This window comes from Gymnogyps californianus, chromosome 13, assembly GCF_018139145.2.
Source record: "Gymnogyps californianus isolate 813 chromosome 13, ASM1813914v2, whole genome shotgun sequence".
In the NCBI taxonomy this organism is placed as follows: domain Eukaryota; kingdom Metazoa; phylum Chordata; class Aves; order Accipitriformes; family Cathartidae; genus Gymnogyps; species Gymnogyps californianus.
Genome location: NC_059483.1, coordinates 11,625,707 through 11,646,461, shown reverse-complemented (window position 1 = coordinate 11,646,461; position 20,755 = coordinate 11,625,707). Strand labels below are relative to the sequence as shown.

At 47.3% G+C, this 20,755-nt stretch overlaps 1 protein-coding gene across 1 annotated transcript in view; it reads right to left on the bottom strand.

The window, feature by feature from the left end:
• GRIP2 (glutamate receptor interacting protein 2) overlaps positions 1–20,755 on the bottom strand; it is a 293,481-nt gene that overhangs the window by 21,119 nt on the left and 251,607 nt on the right. Inside the window, exons 10-17 of the mRNA XM_050904726.1 lie at positions 20,404–20,529; positions 19,333–19,485; positions 18,924–19,110; positions 13,227–13,372; positions 12,456–12,536; positions 4,044–4,110; positions 3,095–3,240; positions 2,660–2,804 (exon numbers count right to left, since the gene is read on the bottom strand). Of these exons, the coding sequence (XP_050760683.1) occupies positions 2,660–2,804; positions 3,095–3,240; positions 4,044–4,110; positions 12,456–12,536; positions 13,227–13,372; positions 18,924–19,110; positions 19,333–19,485; positions 20,404–20,529 (1,051 nt within the window). The remainder of the gene's footprint in view (positions 1–2,659; positions 2,805–3,094; positions 3,241–4,043; positions 4,111–12,455; positions 12,537–13,226; positions 13,373–18,923; positions 19,111–19,332; positions 19,486–20,403; positions 20,530–20,755) is intronic.

Genomic DNA, 20,755 nt, shown 5'->3' with positions numbered 1-20,755 from the left:
TTCTAGCTAATGACCCTTGTGCATCTCCATCATCACCGACAGTCCTTAATTCACCTCAAACACAAAACCAGCCCAAGGAGCTGCGTGCTCCGTGTCCCTTCTTGCTTATAGGACACACGCAAGAGCAGAATCAGGCAACAGGTAAGTTGCAAGGTATAAAAGGGGCTGCAGGCACCTTCCAGCAAGCACTAGAGAAGAGGTGGCTGCATGTACGTGGTAGGGATTTACTTAGAACATGGGCAGAGCCACCATCCCTTCTCCCCTCTGCCAACATGGGTTGGTGCTGAGCACTCCTGGACAAAACCCTCCTGCAGCAACCCCCATCTACTTGACCAGGCGGCACTAGAGGAGGCTGGTCAGGCACTTTAAAATGCCAGCGATAGCCCAAAATTGCTCTTGGAGACCTATTACACCTCGACCAGAATTGAACAGTATTGTTGAGGCACGCTACCTTCCCCAAGAAGGAGGAAAACAAGTCCCATGGCCCAGCCTAAAGCCACCTGCAGGCACTGAAGGAGCGGAAACAGAGACTAACATGGGAGAGAGCCACTGCTCGACACCAACCCAACAGCCTGAGCTGCCTCTGTAGGTTTCTATAAGATCAGACACGTACAACGAGAAAAATGTTCAAGGTCAAGATAAAACCCAAGTCGTCTGAATCTGGAGCCTTTTCAGCTTAGACAGCCTGTCACCCGCTGTGACAGACACATGACAGATCCTAGAGGACACCCTGTCTTCCCCATCACCAAGCGAGCAGCCCGAGCTGCAGCGCAGACCTTCACTTGTGCTTCTACCAGAGCGGCTGGCACGTTCCCGTTATCAGACACCGGGATCTGGTCTACCCCATGCCAGCGCTGCTGAAACACGTCCTGTGCTCCAGCAAAAGTCAGGCACAGATTTGGGTTTAAATCTCTGTCCTTCAGAAACCTGTCCCACCCTTCAGAGCCTGGCTAAGGGTGCCTGTGGCACAGGGAAGAGTAGTGATGGCAGGAAAGGGACAATTTAGGATAACACTAGGACCACCCCTCTTCCCTTGATAAGGTCGAGCCGCTCCCTTCTGTTACTCCCAGGAGAAAAAATGCACCTTTCCTGCAGGCAGCCTTCATCCCAGCGCTCCTTGCCCTCCTCGCAGGGAGCCAAGGTTACCCAGAGAAATCCCCGCACTGCTCCATCCCCATGCCGCTCTTCTGCACAGGCACCGTTATTTGTTAGTCAGCTACAGTGAACGTGCTGAACGGCTCCATCGCTCTTCTCAAAAGGCTTTTCATTCCTTACTGCCTGCCAGCTCCTGATCAAAATTCAATAGTACCGCAGCACTTGCCTGCACTACAGTTCTCTGTGGAGCAGTCACTGATGTGTATCCGAGTTCGAAGGAGGAACGGACAGCATTGCAAAGGGAACTGAGAGCAACAAGGTTACGAAACTGTCTTGTGACACCTGACAGCGTTTGGGCTCTCTGTCCTTAACCTCTCTCATGCTGGGCTGCAGGTACAGTGCAGAACTGCTATGCAGAAAAGCCTCGGATACTCTGTGGCTATTATTTTCTAGGGAAAAAGACTGAATCCTACAGAGGCAGGCAGTGATATAAAATCCCCAAAGAGAAGAACCGCTAAAGACTAAGTCCATCCCTCTTCCTTACTTCCTGGGAGCCACTGATGTTCTGATTTCTGTACCAAAGGGAAGCAATGGAAATGTGCAGCAGTATGCGTGCTGAGAGCTTGAGGAACCCAATGCAGAAAGAGGCACTGAGCTGTTTTACAGTCCAGCTAAGAGGGAATGGGGCCTTGAAACAGAAAGAACCAAAAGACCAGATCTGCAGTCAAACCTCCCCAAGGTCTAGCACTTTACAGTTATTTGTTCAGGGGGTTTTTGCTGCTGTTCTGTCTGTCAGGCAGCACAGGGTAAAGCAACCCTAGGAGAAGCGTGAGTCAGGGCTGCTGAAATGATCTATTTACAAGTCACAGCTACCGTATAGACAGATTAAGATACAGTGTATGGCTCAGTTCCACCTTATATTCTCAGCAATGTCCTGATCCTTTAAATCCCACGCATGTACATATATTGAGACACAGGCACACACACAGTCAACCTCCCTGGTTGCCAAAGGTAAATCTGCACCTACATTTATGCAGTATAAATGTCTGCTGCTTGAGGCACACCAGCCCTGCACTGAGATACCTCCACATGTAACAGACTAAGCAACCAGCAAGGATGGGTCAGAAGACCCGCCAAGATCTGTGGTTTCTGCAGGACACACCACTGTCATGGCTGTAAGCCGTAGTTTAGCAATAGGTGAGTCCTGGACAGGAGTCTACGGTGGTTTCGTGGGGGCAGGCTGGGCACTCTCCCCACGCAAGATGTGCATGGGAAATCAGAGACCAGGAAGCACCTCTGTGGAAGAGGTGCAGGTGAACACATGTTCCTGGCTGCTGCATTCAGCTGGCTCGCTGGATCTGACTTTTCCAGAAGTGCCCTGCTTTGAGCCGCTCTCATTGCCCTAACAGCACAGTCCCAACCACCCTGCTTCATAGCGCTTGGTACCTTCATAGCACCTTTCACTTTTTAGCAGACTAAGAAGAGTTTATGACAGCAGAGGAAACTTGGCAAAGTTCAAGATCCCTTCCCACATCAATTCAACCCCTCTGCCCCCAAACCTCACCTTTCTGCCAGCCCTCGTTTAGTCAAGCCTGAAATGACGATGGGATCGAAAGGTTCCTCCGTCCCAGAGATGGTTATTCCCAAGGGGCCGCCGTATCGCTTCAGTTCCACTGTGTAGATAATAGCACCGGTTGTCTCCTGCTCATCTGAAAGAGAAAACAGGACTGCTGAATTTTTTAATTAGCCATATGAAACAGGTCATAGGAAAGACTTGCAGCATTTAGAAGCAAAAGCCTGAGGTCTTCAGCCATGCTCATACCAAATAGGATTTTAACCTTCCAGATTCCATTTAAGGGCAGAATAACAAAAATAGACTATAATCAATTGGAAAGTGGTGACCGGACAGGCAGCAGCCCTTATCTTTGTTAGTTTGCACTACCTATTGGGAAATGTCATTACAGTGGACAGGCAGCAGTTTGCATCAGGATTTCTGTACCAGAGTTATCTTCGTCCTTCCTAATCTTCAATTTGACCAGGTCTTCACACTGCCTTAAAATCTGCACAGCATCCTCCATTGAGCAATTGTCGAGTCGGATGTTATCAATGGCTAACAGCTTGTCTCCCGGCTCCAAGGTGCCAGTTCTACGTGGAAAGGAAAAGAAAACTAAAAGTACATTTATATTTGCCTTTCAGATCCCTCGACGCGTTCAGTCCTGCAGTAGCAATGACAATATTAACTTTTTGCTGTCCTCGATCTTTTCTGGGAAACAACCATGAACAGAGTCTGGGACAACTGTAACTTAAAGAGAGGAAGTTTGTGTAGAGCATGCATCAACACAGAACAAGGCAGGAAGATTAGATATACAGCCTGGGTAACCTACAGCACTGCAAAATGCCTGATGTTTAACTGACAGATATTCTACCTTTTATGGAAACTCCTGTATGAGCACTCTTAGCAACGAGCCCTCCAGCAGCACTAAATTCCTCTGAAAGCCTTGCTATGAGATGTTGGGATCAGAGGTGAAGTCAATAAATGCTGAGTTATTTGCACAGTTCTCCACCAGTGCCCACAATTCACTCACTCTGTTCACCTGAGCAGCAGCTGAGACATGGCAAACTACCTGATGAGCCATAGCACCTTACGGGATATATGAAGCCCTTTACCACATGCACTTAAATGCTAAACATCCATCTCTTATAGGGTCAGCAGACATCTGAATCAGTGCCCTGGCCACCTTGTCCATTAGCTCAACTCTACTTGCTTCAATCCAGACAGTTTTTATTGCAAACCCTACTGTGGTCTAAGACAAACCTCTAGGGTTGAGATCTGCTTGGATGCTCGCAAAATCCAGACCCAAGTGCTACTGCTTAGGCTTCATTCTGCCTCTCATTACTGGGTCGGACATTTTGCAATGGGTTTGGCAGATGGGAAATTCCACACTCACCTGTGCGCTACGCTCCCCTTCTTGATGTCGGAGATGATCAAAGGCTCCCCAGGCTTTCTGCTTGCAGCTGCAAAAAAGACACATGGGTACAAAGCTTGGTATTGAGTCTGCTATCTAGGACGGAGATGGTGAATGGGGAGAAGGAGTCGTAAGGAAAGGGAATTTATATTCCTTCGACAAAATGATGCTTCACACTTGAACTCTGGAAGCCACACCAGGAAAAAAAAGAAGTAAATCCCTGCAAAAGTTTGTTGGATGCCCTTTGCCCAAGTTAGCTAGCTGCTTCCTTCGGATTCCTCCTGAAGGGGAGGACATGTGGTGTCCAGCAGCAAGAGGCAGGACTGCCTGATCGCAGCGCTGTTAAACACCCTCTCACCCACATCTCCGACACAAGACAGCAAGTGAGTCAACGGCTGTGGCAGTAGTCAAACATTAGCAATGCTGCCTAGGGAGTACCTAGCTCAGCGCTGTGGTTAATATAAGCATTTCTGTGTTCTTGAAGTAAAGTGGGCTGGGAAATTTTCCAGGTGGAAGATAACCCAGCAAAAATCAGATAAAACACTGTTTTCCAGCTGGTTCAGCTCCCCAGGCCACTTCATCATACAACCAGATAAATCAGGGCTGGTCTCAGTGCTGGAGCTGGAAGGGGTGGTTTCCAACTTCTCTCCTGCCCGACCCTGGTAACTTTTTCAGCCCACGAGAGATGTGAGTACATATCTCTGGGACCATTTACATTTTCAGATTTGCCTGCAGGACCTGCTGCTCTCTTGAGAAATCCAAGAGAGATTTATGACTCGAACCCCTCCTGACCTCTCTGCCATCTACACACCAAACATATGCCAAGAGCATCCTTTTCACCCCGCGTCACTCCCTCCTGCCTTGCGATGGGAATTGCATTGTTTCATTTAAAGCTGACAGAGCTTCTCAGCAAAAACTGCGTGGGAAGGAAGAAACTCGCAGCATCCGAACATATCAGGTGCAGGTCAGAGATTAAAATATCTGTGAGGCACGTGGCATCAACCACACAGAGATCCACCTGCCTGAACAGCAGTTAGAGAGCGCCCCAGAAAGTCAGACATAAAGCAGTAAGTGCTTCCTCTTACCAACCTCTCTGCTCTAGATTTTTCTGTTGTTTACATTCATTTATGAGATTTAAAAACATATGTGCTAACCCGGCACATTTAAGGATATCCTCTCCCAGATATAACTAAACCTTCTGTACTGAACAGAGCAAAGCCAATCTCAGTCATAGCAGGGCTGAGTAGAAAAGTTAGGTCAGACAGCAAAGAGCAGACCCTGACTGATTTTATAATAGTGACAGCAAATGTGACTGCTGAATGATACAGAGCCTGGAAGAATTATTTTCCCCCGTGTCTTACTGGAGTGTAGTGCCAGGCAATTTTTGTCTGGACACTCATGTTCAGCTTACGGCCGCGGGTTGAAGAGAAGCGGATGGGTTGTGGAGATTCACCGAGGGCTCGTGCCTATATTCAACCTGTCCACGGCACAGACCAGCCAGCAGATAGACAGACTTACACCAGGCAGAGCTGAGCGGTGGGAGGGAAGGATGGGGTGCAGCAGCTAAAATCAACGCAGAAATACCCCCTCTGATCGAGAAGGGTACACGCCATGGACTAACAGCACAGGGGACAGAGATGTATCACCCTGTTATTATTATTGCTGTTCTCTTTTTCAATATAGGAGATGTATTTGCTGCTGAGAGAGGTGCACAATGGGGTGGTCCAAGCAGTGGTGATGGGAGACCCTGTTAGCACACCCTGAGCCCTGGGTCGGGCTGGCATCGCTGCATGTTTAATCACTCCCTAGCCTGGTTCTGTCAAAACGATCCAGGTTAGCAAAAATACTTTTCACTGCGAGGTTTGTTTACTAGTTTCAAAGCAGAGGCAGCGTGACAGAAAGGGGTTAGGGAGGATCTCCACAGTCCTGGTGGTGGGTTGGGGATGGCTGTCTCTAAACCTGACCCAGCCACAGCTGGAACAACGTGTCTGGAGACCATGAACACTCGAAAGAGCAAAGAAGGGGGGGGGGGAGAAAAAAAAAAAAAGGCAAGTATAGACAACAACATGCCCCAAGCTCTGCAGAACTGGTGTTTATCTCAGTGTCTGCCTTACAAGCCCTGCGACTCGTGGGGCGATCCTGCCCACAGTCAGTCTCTGAGGAGAGAGTGAGACCTCGTCCTTCTGCAGCTCCGCAATTGGTGTCAGCACTGAAGGCAGCACAAGCTTCCCGTATCAGAAGCAAGGGTGGCAAACCAAGTGCTTTGTCCATTAGAAAACAAAGCAAGTTTTAAGGAAAAATCATTCTGGGTTTTTGCAGTTTTTTTGGAAGTTGTGCTTTCCAAACAGATTTTCTTAAGACTTCAGTTAAATGGAAGAGCCACGTACAACTGCATACAACTGTCCCTACCATCAGAGTACCCAAATTTTAATAAATGGCAGCCCTCTGTTTTAAATAATCACTTAGTATAAAATGGAAAGGCTTTATAAAACCATCATTATTAGACAGAATCTACAAATCTGAAGGGTAAGTTAGAGAGACTTAATGAATAATCATTCTCTCTCAAGAGGCATAAGATACAAAGTTAAGATAATGAAATCTCAAAGCACAGAACAGTCACTTGCTGTTCGTTTTAAAAACCAGTAGTTGCTAACTCCATTAATTCACCTTTGGCATCCCAAAGCCCTTCCCGCCGCCCCAGCAGAGCACCCAGCCGGGCTTTCCACCCGTCAGCTGGGACCAGGGTGCCCCCGCCACCCTGGGACCCATGTTTTTAACAGTCCTGGGCTGTTCATGCAGGGTGACAATGTGCCTCTGTGTAACGGCTGCCTGTCTACAGGCAAGAGAGCTGCAACTTCACTGAAGTGGTGGCTCAGTCTAGGTCAGAGGCATTAGATATGTAGATCCCTGGTGAGATATTAGATAAACCATTTCCAATTTGCCTGCAATTAAAAAAGAAAAAACTTAAACTACATTATTATTTTATTAGGGCTGTGGTCTTTGGAGTTAAGACACTTGCACAGATGAGTAAAGCCTCTTCATCCATTCGTTTCTGTTGTCGATGTAGTTATTTCTCTTCAAAGGACAATTGCCTCGAAACAATTCTGTTTGCTGCAGGAAGACACGGTTTGGACACCCAGCCTTGCCTCCGGGTCTTGCTTTCCCATCTGTAAAACGGAGATGGCAGCAAAGGGAGTGAAGGAAAGAGATGGATCAAGGCACAGAGGCAGAAGCTGGTGTGCAGAAACCCATGCTCTCTCTTGGCAGGTGCTCTAGTTGTGGCCTCCATCTGCTAGGGCAAACCACTTCAGGTGGAAGTAGGCTCTTTTTCAGATACATTTGTATTTTTGGCGGGTTTACCAGTACAAAAGATCGTTTAAATCTGCTCCAGTGGCCCAGAGAAAGCTCCATAAATCAACAGCTGGTGAAGGCAGAAGCGTGGGGTGGGGGAGAAACTCAAAATGAAAACACTGCTTGGCAGTGGTGACAGGGCAGTGATAAAAAGGTGAATTGATCAATACTGTTATTTACTTTTTATAAATTGCTTTCAGTCTCTTGCCACCTCTGCTGGGATTCTGTCTCACTCGGTGTTTACTCTGTGATGGATGACGAGGCCAGAAACACATGTCCAGTTTGTGTTTTTAATAGAATGCATAACGACTCGTATCGGTAAATTATTCCCCTCCAAGGAGCATGAGCACATATCTCACACGCATCAACCCATTATAAATGCCCTTCATTATTGACCAAGCCAAAGCAGCTCTCTGCCAACGTGTAATTAAAGAAATTGTAATAATGCCATAAGAATACATTTAAGAAAGCAAGCATTTATAAACGGGGGAAAAAAACAAACAAAATCAGAAACCCAATAATCTCAGGATAGCTAAGGAATGAGAAGAGGAATAAAAGCAAATCAGAATCAATTACAAAAAGCAGCAGTGAAAATCAAATCCCCAGTACCCAACTTTTTCCTCTCTCATTCATTAGTGTTAGCAGCAGGTGCATAAATTATCAGTGCCTCCAGCAGGATAGTTGCCCCACCGCAGATCTATTTCCTTTCAAAATCTCCAGGTAGCAAAACCAGGACAGAATATCCCACTTCGGTAAAAGCACCAGAGTGAATCAGCTGCAAATCTCAGTTGAAGCTGCAATGCTAGCGAGGGGGTAGGACAGGAGCCTGCCAGGCACACTGCCACTTGCAGACACACTCTGCCGGGCTGGTAGCAAGTCCCAGGTTAATCCAGTGCCAGCAAAGCTAGATTTGCTCAGCTCACAGATCAATCTTCTTGCTAGGACAGTGATTACACTGCTTAAGCGACTTAATCGAAGTTATCTATCTACCCAAATTCTGGTTTTATCGCCTGCAAGCAGATATACTACCTACTTCTTATCTGCAGTACTTCACGCCAAGGGCACAGGAATTGATTTGTTAAGATATATAAAGGTAATTTGATAAACATGCTATATGAAGCATTAATGCCTATCTAAAATGAATGGCAATTTCAATATCTGTTTAAACAGCAACAACAACACACCTGTACCCTGCAGCGAATTTCACAACTAGCCCTTGGAGAGGATATTTGAGACAGAGAAAAAAAACAAACCACAAAAAGCAATCTTTTGTGTAATCAACTATCATTTTCCAGAGGCTAATAACAAATCCATATCTTATTTAAGAGGTCAGATATTGAACTTACAAAAATACATGACTATTAGCTTCTCGCTGTTGGAGATTTTAATTTGTAAGAGATTTACAGAAAACCTACAAAAGCATAACTGTATCGTTAGAACTGAGTGCAGCCAGCAAGATCAGAGCACTTAAGGCATGTGTTCTGCTAATGGAGATGAGTAGTTCAGGCTAACAAGAGCCAAATCTTCACATCCCTGTGTCAAAAATCTCAGTTTGCACATATCTGCATCCCCACCATTCAGAGCACCTCAGAGGTCCCTGCAAACAAGGGAGCCTCACAGCCCACACAGCTCTTTGAACCCCGCAGAGCGCAAAGGAGTGCACACTTTGCTCTTCAGCCAGAGCAGCTGTTTTACAAACAAATGCAGCCTTCTCCCTGGGACAGAAACCAAGGCACTGGAGCATGGAGAAAACAAGAGAGATTTTGCTGGCTTCTTGTCCCTTACCCCTGGACGAAGTGCATGGAAGCAGCGCACACGAGGCAGCTGCAGTGTTTTGCTTTGCTAATTTTCATTTAGCAAACGTAGGAGACTGAAATGAGGCTTGAGGGCACCGAAGTGCCACAGAAATACAAAGCACAGTCAGTGGGAGACTCACCCCTTGGATTTCCTATTCATCCTTTGGGGAACGGAAGGGGAAATGATGCTATATGCATCTATTTGCATCATGTGTCTTGATTTGCTGCATCCCTTTGCCACGTTGTGTTTGAGCAGGGGGAAGAAACCCATCTGCGCGCAGGCCACGACCCGGGGCTCACCCAGCCCAAGCCTGCTCTTTCTGGAAAACCCTGAGACCTTGGAGAAGATGAAAAGCCCTCAGCAAACATCTGCCCCTCACCAGGAGCAAGCACAGACCCTCTCTGTACGTTCATCCCAGAACCAGCAGCGCCTGCCCTCCTCATACAAAAACCTCCTGGGTTTTCAGCCCTTTTATGAGGCTTTCCAGCAGATTTATGGTTCCTCCTGCAGCCAGCTCCATTACATGAATTCTTCCAACACATCCATCAAGAACTCTGCTCTCCCCCCACTTACTTAGCCCATCTCCCAATTAGCTCCGAGAGACACAGCACAGCAAGAACTTGATCGCTTTTATTTCTATAGTGCTCCTCTGATGAGGTCGTAACACTTTCTGCCTGTGTAAGAAGGCAGCGGCAAACCTTCCTAGACAGAGGAATTAACTACAGATGAGTCTGCTGAAGCCAAGAAGTAAAACTCAACGAAAGCAACTCATCTTCCTTCTACAGTGTAGCTGGACCACAAATTTATGAACAAACCCAAATCTGTGGGCACAACAGTGCAAGGGGTCTTCTACTGACCCCTCCAGCTAGTCATCTATTTAACCTGTCCCAGTTTTACAGAGTAGGGAACAGGAATCCAATGTGGGAGGCCAGTAAACCAAGTCCCCTATTTTAAAACAGTAGTTATATGCTTTTCCTTGTCGGAAGGAAAGCTGTAAAAGCTGTTTCTAGATCTATACAAGCATTCAAATCAGCAGAACTGAAAGGAACTGAGCAAAAGAGGGAAGGGTTATTTTTACCTCTTTCCTCTTGCTGCTTGCATCACACTCCTGCATGCACATCATGTCTCTGCAGGAGGTACTTACCATAAGGCTGCTTGCTTTGGTTTTAATGTTTGAAACTGGTATATTTATCTGCCCGGTCAGAGGCAGAGTGACAAAATGATGATCTAATTTGCTAAGCGTCATGTGGACATAGGCTTATACAGACTAATATATGAAAACAGAATTAGGATTCAACTAGCATTTCATCCTTGCCGCTACATTTTCTGGATGGCTGTCTTTTGCTCCATTTGTAAATATAATTTTGGCTTTGACTCAGCAAAGAACTGAAATATAACTTAAGTTTATGCATATGCATTACTTAATGTCCTGCAAACATGTTCAACAATCAAAAAGATCAAATCTATTATATCGTTAAAAAACTGCTTTGTAGTTGGATAATGGGTATCTAACTATTTAAAAGCCAGGGGTCAGTTTCTTTTTATTTAGCAGTGATTTCAAAAAAGTGTGTGAAATCAATTTTTCAAACAAATTTCACATGAAAACATTTTCAACACAAAAATATGTTTGAAGTGTAAATGCACATCTGAAGCAGTCCCATGTAAGTGAGACTCCACAAATAAAAAACTAATATTCTTGCCCACAACTCCCAGGTTCGTTTTGCTCTCCAGCCCCAGATACAAACTAAGCTTGAAGCTTAAATGGGCTGAAACCCTGGCCATGGTCAAGTCAGAAGTTTTTTGCTATCAGATCCATCGTCCTAGGTTGCTACCTGAGATTGCAATGCCAACACAGTGGGCAGGGCAGCAGGCTGGGAACCCAGTGCAGGCTGGGCTGCTGCACCGGGCCCTGCTCCCCCGCCAGTGAAATGTCGTTACAGGTACCCCGCTGCTTTCAGAAAGCACTTTGATGTCTTCAGACAGTAATTGCTACCAAGCCAAATGTTAAATACTGTGCTGTTATTTCTCAGGATTATCCTTGTGGCACAAATAGGGGAAGCTGGGAAGAGGGAGAAGAAATAACACAGGGTGCAAAGCCATCATCCTGTCGATGTTCAAGTCAGTCCTGAGAATCACCCCACTTAGACCAGAACACGTCCAATTAACTCACTAACTAATGCTGTAAATGCCAAGAGGTAATTGCAAATAGCTTATCTATTTTAATGAAACCTAGTTTTAAAGTGTCCCTAGCGACTCCATTCCCCAGACACAGCTGGGTCCACGCTCCTGAGGGCTTAGACACAAGATCCCATTACTGCAGTCTCACAAGCTGCTTTGTTTCAGCTGAGAGGTGGTGGCAGCCTCTGGGCATGGCAAATCTGAGATGATTCAACTCAGTTTACCCAGCAGTGAAAGAGGGATGAGTGACATGAGACCTGCTCACATTTGCCATAAAGGAAAAATTCACTGATGCAAGGCATGACGAGACCCCAAGTTAGCCAGAAATTTGGGATGGATCTGCCAGTATCACCACCTTACAGCATCCTCTCCAAAGAGGCCAAAAGGTCTTTAAATGAAAAATATGCTTCAGAAGAGAAACAAAGATAATTAATCAAGACTGAGCAGAGAAGAGAGAAAAGAAAGAAAAAGGGTTATGTCTCGTTCTCTCAGTGCCCACCAAGTCCTGGCACATGGATGTCCTCCTCCATGGCTGGGGTCAGTCTGTGCGACGACTCCCGGCAAACCCTGCCCAGCGCCATCCTGTCCCTAAAGTGCCTTCCCCACACCTCTAAGGCACACCACCCTCTTCATCCTCCTCTTGGCAGTTTCCCCTCTCTACCCTTCAAGCTGTGGATTCACCTCACACTTGCTCTCCTCCCTCCACCTCTCCCTGCAAGGGTCCCATCAGACCCAGGCAATTCTTTTTTAAAAGGAACATAATACAACTGTGAGCAAGGAAATAAAAATAATATTACTAATAATATAGTATTAGTCTGCAACACAGACCAACTGATCAGTTGAGACACATCCTTTGCTCCAACCCTTCACGCAGCTGCTTTTCTCTGCGGCCGCCAGCTCGCGGAGGGAGGAACCACACATCTAATTCAGTTTGGGATAAACCACAAGCACTGCGAGCGCTACCAGGAAACCCCACATAATCTTCTCTCTCTCTGTTGGGCCCCTCTGATGTGCAGGGTGGAAGCAGCAGCTCTTGCAACTGTTAGCGCAAGTCTAAGCAATACTTACAGCTGATTGTAATTCCAAGCTCTACACCTCTTTTCTTGGGCAATTTAACGTGGAAAGTACCACTGCTGGGTATGACAGACTCTATAAAACCAAAAACAGACAAAAAAGAAAATAGGAGAAAAAAAAGAGAGTTTTCAGTTGCATGGATGGTTTCTTTGGAACCAAGAAAAACAAGCCCATAAAACTCAGCTGTATGGGTTCAAAGAAGGTTGTTATCTGAGGCCCTGCGGACTTTAGGTTAAAATTTGTATTCTCATTAAAAATACATGCTCTGAACATCAAGTGAAGTGCTCACATCACGCTGTATTTCAAGATTGAGGCAGCTCTGTCAATGTAAAAAGGAAAAAAACTTTTCCTTTTTTTTTTTTTTTTTTTTTTTTTTTTTTTTAATACAAAGCTGCACTTTAGGTCCAGCCAATAGCTTTGGCTCCCTCCTTGCTTCAAGGCCATAAATTAATATAAATATTATTCATATTAATGGGCAAATATTTAAAGTGCAGGTGGCCCCTTCATCTACTCCTTAGGCTTATCTCAGCCAAGTGGTGAGCACAAGGCATTTATGAAAGGATCAGAAGAAGGACCCTCCATCTCAGTGCACATTAAAGAACAACGAGAAATGGAAGAGGTCTTCACAGGGTCTTCTCGCTCTTCCCTCTGAGCTCTAGCAAAAACCTCATGTATTTCTGTGAATACACTCCCTCCTGCGGGTTAGCAAAGGCACTGGCAGAGTCCCGCTGGTAGTGAGGAGCAGCAATTCCTTTGGCAACGTACCTGCGACATCAAATTCAATCTCGAGCACCACTTTGTTCGTGAGCGCGGCATCACGCAAAAGCTGATTAGCTTCCTCCATAGTTCCGTCCTCAGTCGCAATGCCGTTGATAGAAAGGACTCTGTCTCCTACTTGTAGCAGCCCACACCTACAGTCCACATTGGGAAAAGAGGGAAAGGGAACAAGGAGGCAGGGAAAAAGAGGAAAGGAGAAAAAAACAACCCCACAACCAGTCATGAGTTACTTTTGCTAGGCAAATCTGTTACAAGACACACAGAGTAGTGACAAATCCTGCAGAAGTGGCCCCAAAGAGAAGATAACTCATTCTGCAATAGCTGTCCCGGTGCCAAGAGCCCCTGGAAGGTCACAAGGCAGCAAACACTTATGGTTTGCTTAAGTTCAGACATACTTTGCTCCTAAATAACCATTTTTGGTCAAATTTCCTGCAAATTCCAGGGAAAAAAAAGTAACCCTCACCTTCCTAAAAGTCAACACCATGGCCAGGAGATGGGAGTGATAAATGCAAGGGCAGGTGCCCTCCTACCCCATCTAATGGCATACAGCTCTTTCCATGTGCCTGCACCCTCTGAAACCCAAACTAACGGCACTGAAGATTGCACAGATTTCTCTGCTTAATACATGGCTAATACCGAAGCTACAATCCAATGAACTCACTGAAACGTCGCAGCAAATTGGATAATCATTTATCCCTTGTAACTGCATTTCTGGAAGCCAAATGTACATTGATACTGTTTAACTGCCTTGAAAGGCTAATATTATTCTGATCTGATAGCCCGCCAATATAACCACAACTGGCCCTTTGGGGTTTTTGGTTTAGACCCACTTTCTCCAAGAACAGAGATCAGCAGGTTTTTTACTTTGGAAGAAAAACAATGATGCAAGGTGTCCTGGTTTCGGCTGGGACAGAGTTAACTCTCTCTTAGTAGCTGGTACAGTGCTGTGTTTTGGATTTAGTGTGAGAATAATGTTGATAACACACTGATGTTTTAGTTGTTGCTAAGTAGCGCTTATCCTAAGTTAAGGACTTTTCAGTTTCCCATGCTCTGCCAGCAAGCAGGTGTGCAAGGAGCTGGGAGGGAGCGCGGCCAGGACAGCTGACCCGAACTAGCCAAAGGGATATTCCATACCATAGAACGTCATGCCCAGTATATAAACTGGGGGGAGTTGGCCGGGAGGCGTGGATCGCGGCTCGGGCATCGGTCAGGGGATGGTGAGCAATTGCATTGTGCATTGCTTGTCTTTTCTTGGGGTTTATTTCTTTCTTTTTTTTCATTATATTCCTTTTCATTACATTTATTATTACTATTATATTGTTGTTAGTAGTAGTAGTATATTTTATTTTACTTTAGTTATTAAACTGCTCTTATCTCAACCCACGAGTTTTACTTTTTTTTTCCCCGATCCTCCTCCCCACCCCACTGGGAGGGGGGAGGGGTGAGTGGCTGTGTGGTGCTTAGTTGCTGGCTGGGGTTAAACCACAACAAGGACGTATATGAAAGGCCAGGTTATCAAGAAAAAATACCCACATCCAAATTCAAGAAAAATGCACAAGCACAACGGTTTTTGCTGGTGGCCCGTCAAAAGCTGAGATATGAGCAAGTTTGGAGAGAGCCTAGGGAGGTTATTTTACTGGTAGGAAGGTATTAAACTTGCAGTATATTTACGCTGCTGCCTGAGTTCATGCCATCCATGGAAAAACACTGGCTATTTTATGAGATGTAAATTCAGAATTGTTTGTTCAAGGAGACTTGGATTAGGACAGACAACTCCATGGTGTATAAACGAATCCACGCCTGTGAATAAATTACATCAAGTTTAATTACAGTCCTTTACTGGACTTGTAGCTATGCAGCCACACAGATGCGCTTGGAAATATCAGCTTATAAATATGAAGATGGCAAGGAGTACGACAGAAATGCCTCCTCCAGCACCGAGAGCTCTCTTGCTATGGCCACAACGCACCTTTTGGAAAGGAGGGATCAACATCTGCATCACACAGACATTGCTGTCATTTCAAGGTCACACAAGGACACAATCCATTTTGGCACCACTGTTTCAGCTGCAAGGGCTGGGACATCGCAGGATACTTTTACACAGCATCAAAGCAAACATTTGCCACCTTTCCCACCAGAGCTGCTTTCTCACAAAACAACCATTTCTTGTATATCTCACTCAAGGTAGATTTGCCTGGGTGTTTTACAGCCAATAGCTCTGTTAGGTCAGAAGTATTTTATTTCTTTTACTATTAGCCTCAGTCAATCATGGTTGTTTAAGCCCTGGTCTTGCAGGTTTATAAAAGTTTGTGGAGTGAAGCCGCAACATTCTGGCTCCCTCCACGAGTGCAAGGAGAATCAACGTGCCTTGTTAACCCTTCAGAATAATTCCAGAGACGTTCGTTTCCAGCTGTCATGGGCCCTTGCACTGGGAGCAGGGCCCAGGGAGCCAAGGCTCCTGCAGACCTCTCCTTGCTCTGCTGTGGGATCCTACGCGAACCTTTTGGACAGCTTTCCCAAAGAGAGGGCATTTGTCTCAAAGATGCGCAGTTTAACATCAGAGTTCACAAAGCGCTAGGAGGAGAAGTGCTTTAAAATCAGAAAGAACAAGGGTACAGGCATCTCCTGGAGTGAAAGACAGCCCTATGGATGTGTTGGAGTCCATGATGACAATGTCTCCCTGGGGTTGCAGAGATTTGCATTTTGTCATGATGCATTCCTTGGGCTCAAAGACAGCAACAGAGCAGCGGACGTGTCTTGCTAGACACAGAGCAGTGCGTATTCAAGCCCTGGGCAGGAAATGCACTGAAGATCTCACTCAGCATCATCAGCATCCGCGTGGCCACTCCAGCTGTGGGGTAAGCGGCAGCAGCTGTGACCATGGCCACATCGCTGGCTGCAGAAACTGATCCGTCGTGCCCTTACATGCCCCTGAGTTGGCTTGCACAGGTCAGATGTGCACATCTCTGTGTGTATGTACATCTGGGTGTGCACATCGGTGGGTGAGTCCCAGCCCCCAAAAGATCAAAGCTTTGCTGACAGCTTCACCCAGCTGCTAAACTTCCGTTTTGCAAACTATTCATACTCAAAAGCCAGAAACACAATGATCAAACAACTGTGTCTGAGCAGAGCTAGAAAACATGTAACTCAGCAGGAAGCATTGATTTTGGATACCAGGATAGAGAAGCCAGATACTCTCTCACTGCTGTCAACGACAGCTGGGGGAGGAAGGACACAAAAGCTGCGTGTTTCAAGGCAGCCAAGAGGGGACGACAGGCATCTGCCTATTCCACCCTCCCTGCTGATAACAGGGGCTGAATCACTGTCTCATTTGGAGCCCAAAGGCTTCATCTTGCACCCAGGAAACAAAACAACAGGTAGGGAGGGAGGTCTATTAGAGGCTATTGCCTGTAAAACAAATCACAAGTCAGGCAGGTGAGAGCTTTTGCTTCAAACCGCCTGCCACAAGCTAGCACGAAGCAGATAATAAATGTGAGGCAGTCCAACCTCCCTGAAAAGAGGGGGATGCTGTCCTCCCTGGTAGTACTCAAACTTGCTAGACACCCGAGAGGCAGCTCCTCCACGGCAAGCCAGATGGACAAAGCGATCATGGATCATGCGCTTGTACAACAGCACATTCCGATTCACAGGTCTTGCACAGCAGTGTGTGAACATACAGGACAGACGCAGGCTGCTAAGCCTGATCCCTGTATCCCCACCACTCACTCTCTTTTGCAAAAAGCAACAACTGCAGCACAAGAAAGAGCATAGCCCAGCCTCAGCAGGGAGAAAAATGGCTCTCGTCTTGGGCTGCAGTTACAGCAGAACCTCTCAAGGGCAGGGAATAAAGTATCTAGGAAGGATGGGGCAAACAAGCTCTGTAGGATAGCAAGAAACAAAAAGTGAAATGAAAACATAAAACTGCCTTTTTCACCTTGCTGCAAACCCAGTGCACTTATCACTTCATGATGGGGAGGAAAGACAGTGTTTTCCTGACAGCTACGAACAGCAGCACAGTCTAGGAAAGGAAGAAATACACCTCTGAGATTTAATCCCCAAATCAAATCCAGGCTGCAAATGCAGAGAGGATTTCTCCCTGTCGCCAGAAAGCAGCAGCCAGGAGAGCGCGAATCCTGCTGGGTGGGCAGCTGAGAGGCAGAGCAGCATGTGTGACATTAGAGCCAAGCAAGACTGCACCGCGAGTCTTTGCTTTCGCTCCAGGCTTGGCAAGAGGATAAAGCAAAGCCAGGCGGATTTCAGCACATCTCCCTCATCCCCTGGGACAGCAAGCTTTGTTGCTGCCTGATTTATAAAAGGAGTTTGGTGCTTTGCAATATGAGCCAAGTTCACTCTGGTAATAGAGGATAAAAAAACCAAAACATCATCATCTTAATTTTTAAACCCTGTTTGGAAATAAACAAACAAAAAAAGGCATAAAAGGCTTTTGAAATCTCTCTTAACCTGCATCACTCAGGACAACTCTTTTTCCTGTGCCAGCCCCTTGTCCCTGTCCTCCCACAGACACAAGCACCAGGCACTCATGCTCCACCTTGCCTCTGCATCAGCCACCTGGAGAAGCTACCACACAGAGACTGGGCTGCACAGCAAGGACTTGCATTTCCTTTTGCAGACACTTTCCCTGCCATATGATTCCCCCGTGTGCTGTTTTCCTGGGCTGGCGTGGGGACACCAAACCATCAGCACATGCTGATGAGGCCCTTGGAGACTTCGCCTCCCAAAGAAGGGTCTGCAGGAGGCACTGAGCACTGCCACGTCGTTGCACCTCCGGCACCCCAGGCAGGACGGACCACCAGTGGAAATCACAGGCAGGAAGAGAAACCAGCACAGGGGCATAAGTGCCAGCTCGCTCACCCCTCACTATTTCATCTGCCTAACAAAACCAGCTCTCCTTTCCACCCCACAAGAGCTCAAGCCATGCTGGGACCTGGTCTGTTTAGTAAGAAAAGCCTTGCTAGAGGGCACCTACATTGTAGTGCACAAGCACTCGAGCAGACTTTAAATCCAGCCAGCAAGGGTATTGGGAAAAGTTTAGCCTGAGCAGCCAGAGCTCCTGAGCTGAGGCTCAGCCGCTGGAGGAGCCATTGCTCCCAGTATCTCCAGGGGGTGACATGCAGCAGTTAATGCCGCTCCTCTGTTCTGCTTTTTTCCCAGCATTATAGAGCCAAAAGCGAGAGCGCTTAAATGCAGCGCCTACCTGCTCCTCAACCAGAGCCCTCCTCTGCAGTTCAAAACCTTGGCTTTAAGGCCAGTTTATATAGCTGGGCTCTGCTACAATGAAACCAGGCAGAAAACACTTCACTGGGCCCACTTGCTTAGATCTTTCCCCTTTCTGCACCCAGACAAAAGCTTTATCTTTCAAAGGGAAAGGAGAAAAAAAAAAAAAAGGAATGGGAATGGCGCTCTCACACAGACACATGCTCCCTTCCTCCTCCTCCTAGAACAGCCGCAGCCTGATGCCAAGACGTTCACCTGGGATGCGAGGGAGGCCGCAGTCAGCCGACGAGTGCAGAAATGGCAGTGACAGTAAACCATGCCCAGTGAAGAATGGGAGATATTACAAGGATGATAGTAAATATCTAAATGAGCCTCTGAGGAGAGAAAACAAACCAAACCATGAAATGTTCAGCAGCAGCACCATCAGCATCCAAGGGCAAGGTCTCTAACCTCTCTGCCGGGCTGTCGGGCTCAATAAAACGGACGAGAGGTGGGGAAGACAGGGTTTCAGTAGCAAAGATGCCTCCCTGGAGCTGAAGTCCGAAGCCATTCAAAGGGTCTCCCCTGAGCACCACCTCTGTCGTCTCCGTGTGGACTATCTGCCCGCCAGGACCCACCGTGCTGGAGGCCAGCGACACTGAGAGGAGGAGAGAGGCAGAAGGTCAGGGCAGCCACAGTAAACATAGCAGATCTGGTCACAGACCTTGGTCTAGCAGTGGTGGGAACAGTGACCGAGGACGAGGGAGGCACTGACAGTGCTGAGATGAGTGGTCCTACTCCGCTAACAGTCGACAATAAGGACAGCAAGGCAAGCATGCACGCCCCATCCAACCCAGCCCCAGCCCACCGCCACTCTTACGTGAGCTCTTGTGCTCCTTCTTCTTCTGCCTCCTCCTCAGCATGGTGGTGCGGGGGCTCATGGGGTGGGAGCTGCGAGGTAGCGTGTTCGAGTTCTGGCAGGGGAAGCCCTGCGCATTCATGGTGGGAGACGAGAAGTTGGCAGCCACCAGAGCTGGGGAAATACAGAGTGTGTTAAGGACGTGCACAGAGAAGTGCAGCAGCGGGTTCACCTAACAGGTGTTCATCAAACACCCAAAGGGTTCGGACTAGCTCCTTCTTCCCAGCTCCAGTGCTCAAGACAAGGTGAGAACTTTGTCCTGGGCTTGCAGCTCCACCAGAGCTGTGAGAGTGGGCTTGGACTCCAGATGGACATTGCTCTCTGGTGTGCAGTGACTTCAGTGACAGGGCTGCCTGTCACTGCAGTATCCAGGCCACCAGGTGAGAAATGCATCATGGATGCAGGGCAGCCCACAATGGCACTAATGAACCTTAAACACATACAAAGAGAAACCGCAGCTTGAACTTGAGCTGCTGGGCAACTGGGCTGCCCTGTTTGCTTCCCACAGTTCGGACACAGTGCAACATTTCCTCCTCCCTATCTTACTGCCATAAGACAAGAAACCTGGGGCTGCACAGAGTCTGCTTCCTGCAAGAGGTGGGTTTACAGATTTTGAATCTGTAATATTCCATATTCCATGGAACCATAATCCTGCTGCTAACATGCTGTGTGGCACCAGGGCTGAGCTGGATGCATTGTCGTATCACATTCCTACACGTCACCAGAGATGCCCTCCTTGTCCCACAGCAATTCCTTTTTGCCATATGAAACCAAGCACTGGGGTGTGGGGTTAGAGGATGGGGGCATGGGTCTGCCCAGCACGCTGCTCTTGTTGCAGTTACCAGATCTGTGTGTGCTGGGCTGCAGATACTGATTTTGTACCTCAGCACTGGACCTGTGGAAATAGACCCAGGTGACCAAGGAGGAAAGGAGTGACAAGCCAGGCTACAGAGTTGGGTATTAAGGAAATGGAGGGGCGCAGCATGAATGAACACGCGCAGGGATGGGGGCAATGCCGTGCGCTGAGGTTACATTTGCAGTAATCCTGTCCAGACGTCTGGTTCCAAGTGGGTGTCTTGCAGTGCCCGGGATGGTGGGTGTGACAGTAGTTGACACAGGGGTCCCAGCAGTGGTGGTGGTCACTCTTCTGCACCTTGACTGATGGCACCCAGGGAAGCAGAAATCACCACGGGCAGGAAGGAGAAGCAAGAGAAAGAAAAGGTGAGAAGCATAAGCCAGGAGATTGTAGAAAAGAGCCTCATACTGGCTCTGAACAAGTCAGGACCCAACCACAGTGTGTCAAGCACCAGCAGCGAAAATGCATCCCACGTAACCTCATGACACTTGATGCAAAGTGGCAGAAATCCACCCCTTCCCCATAAAA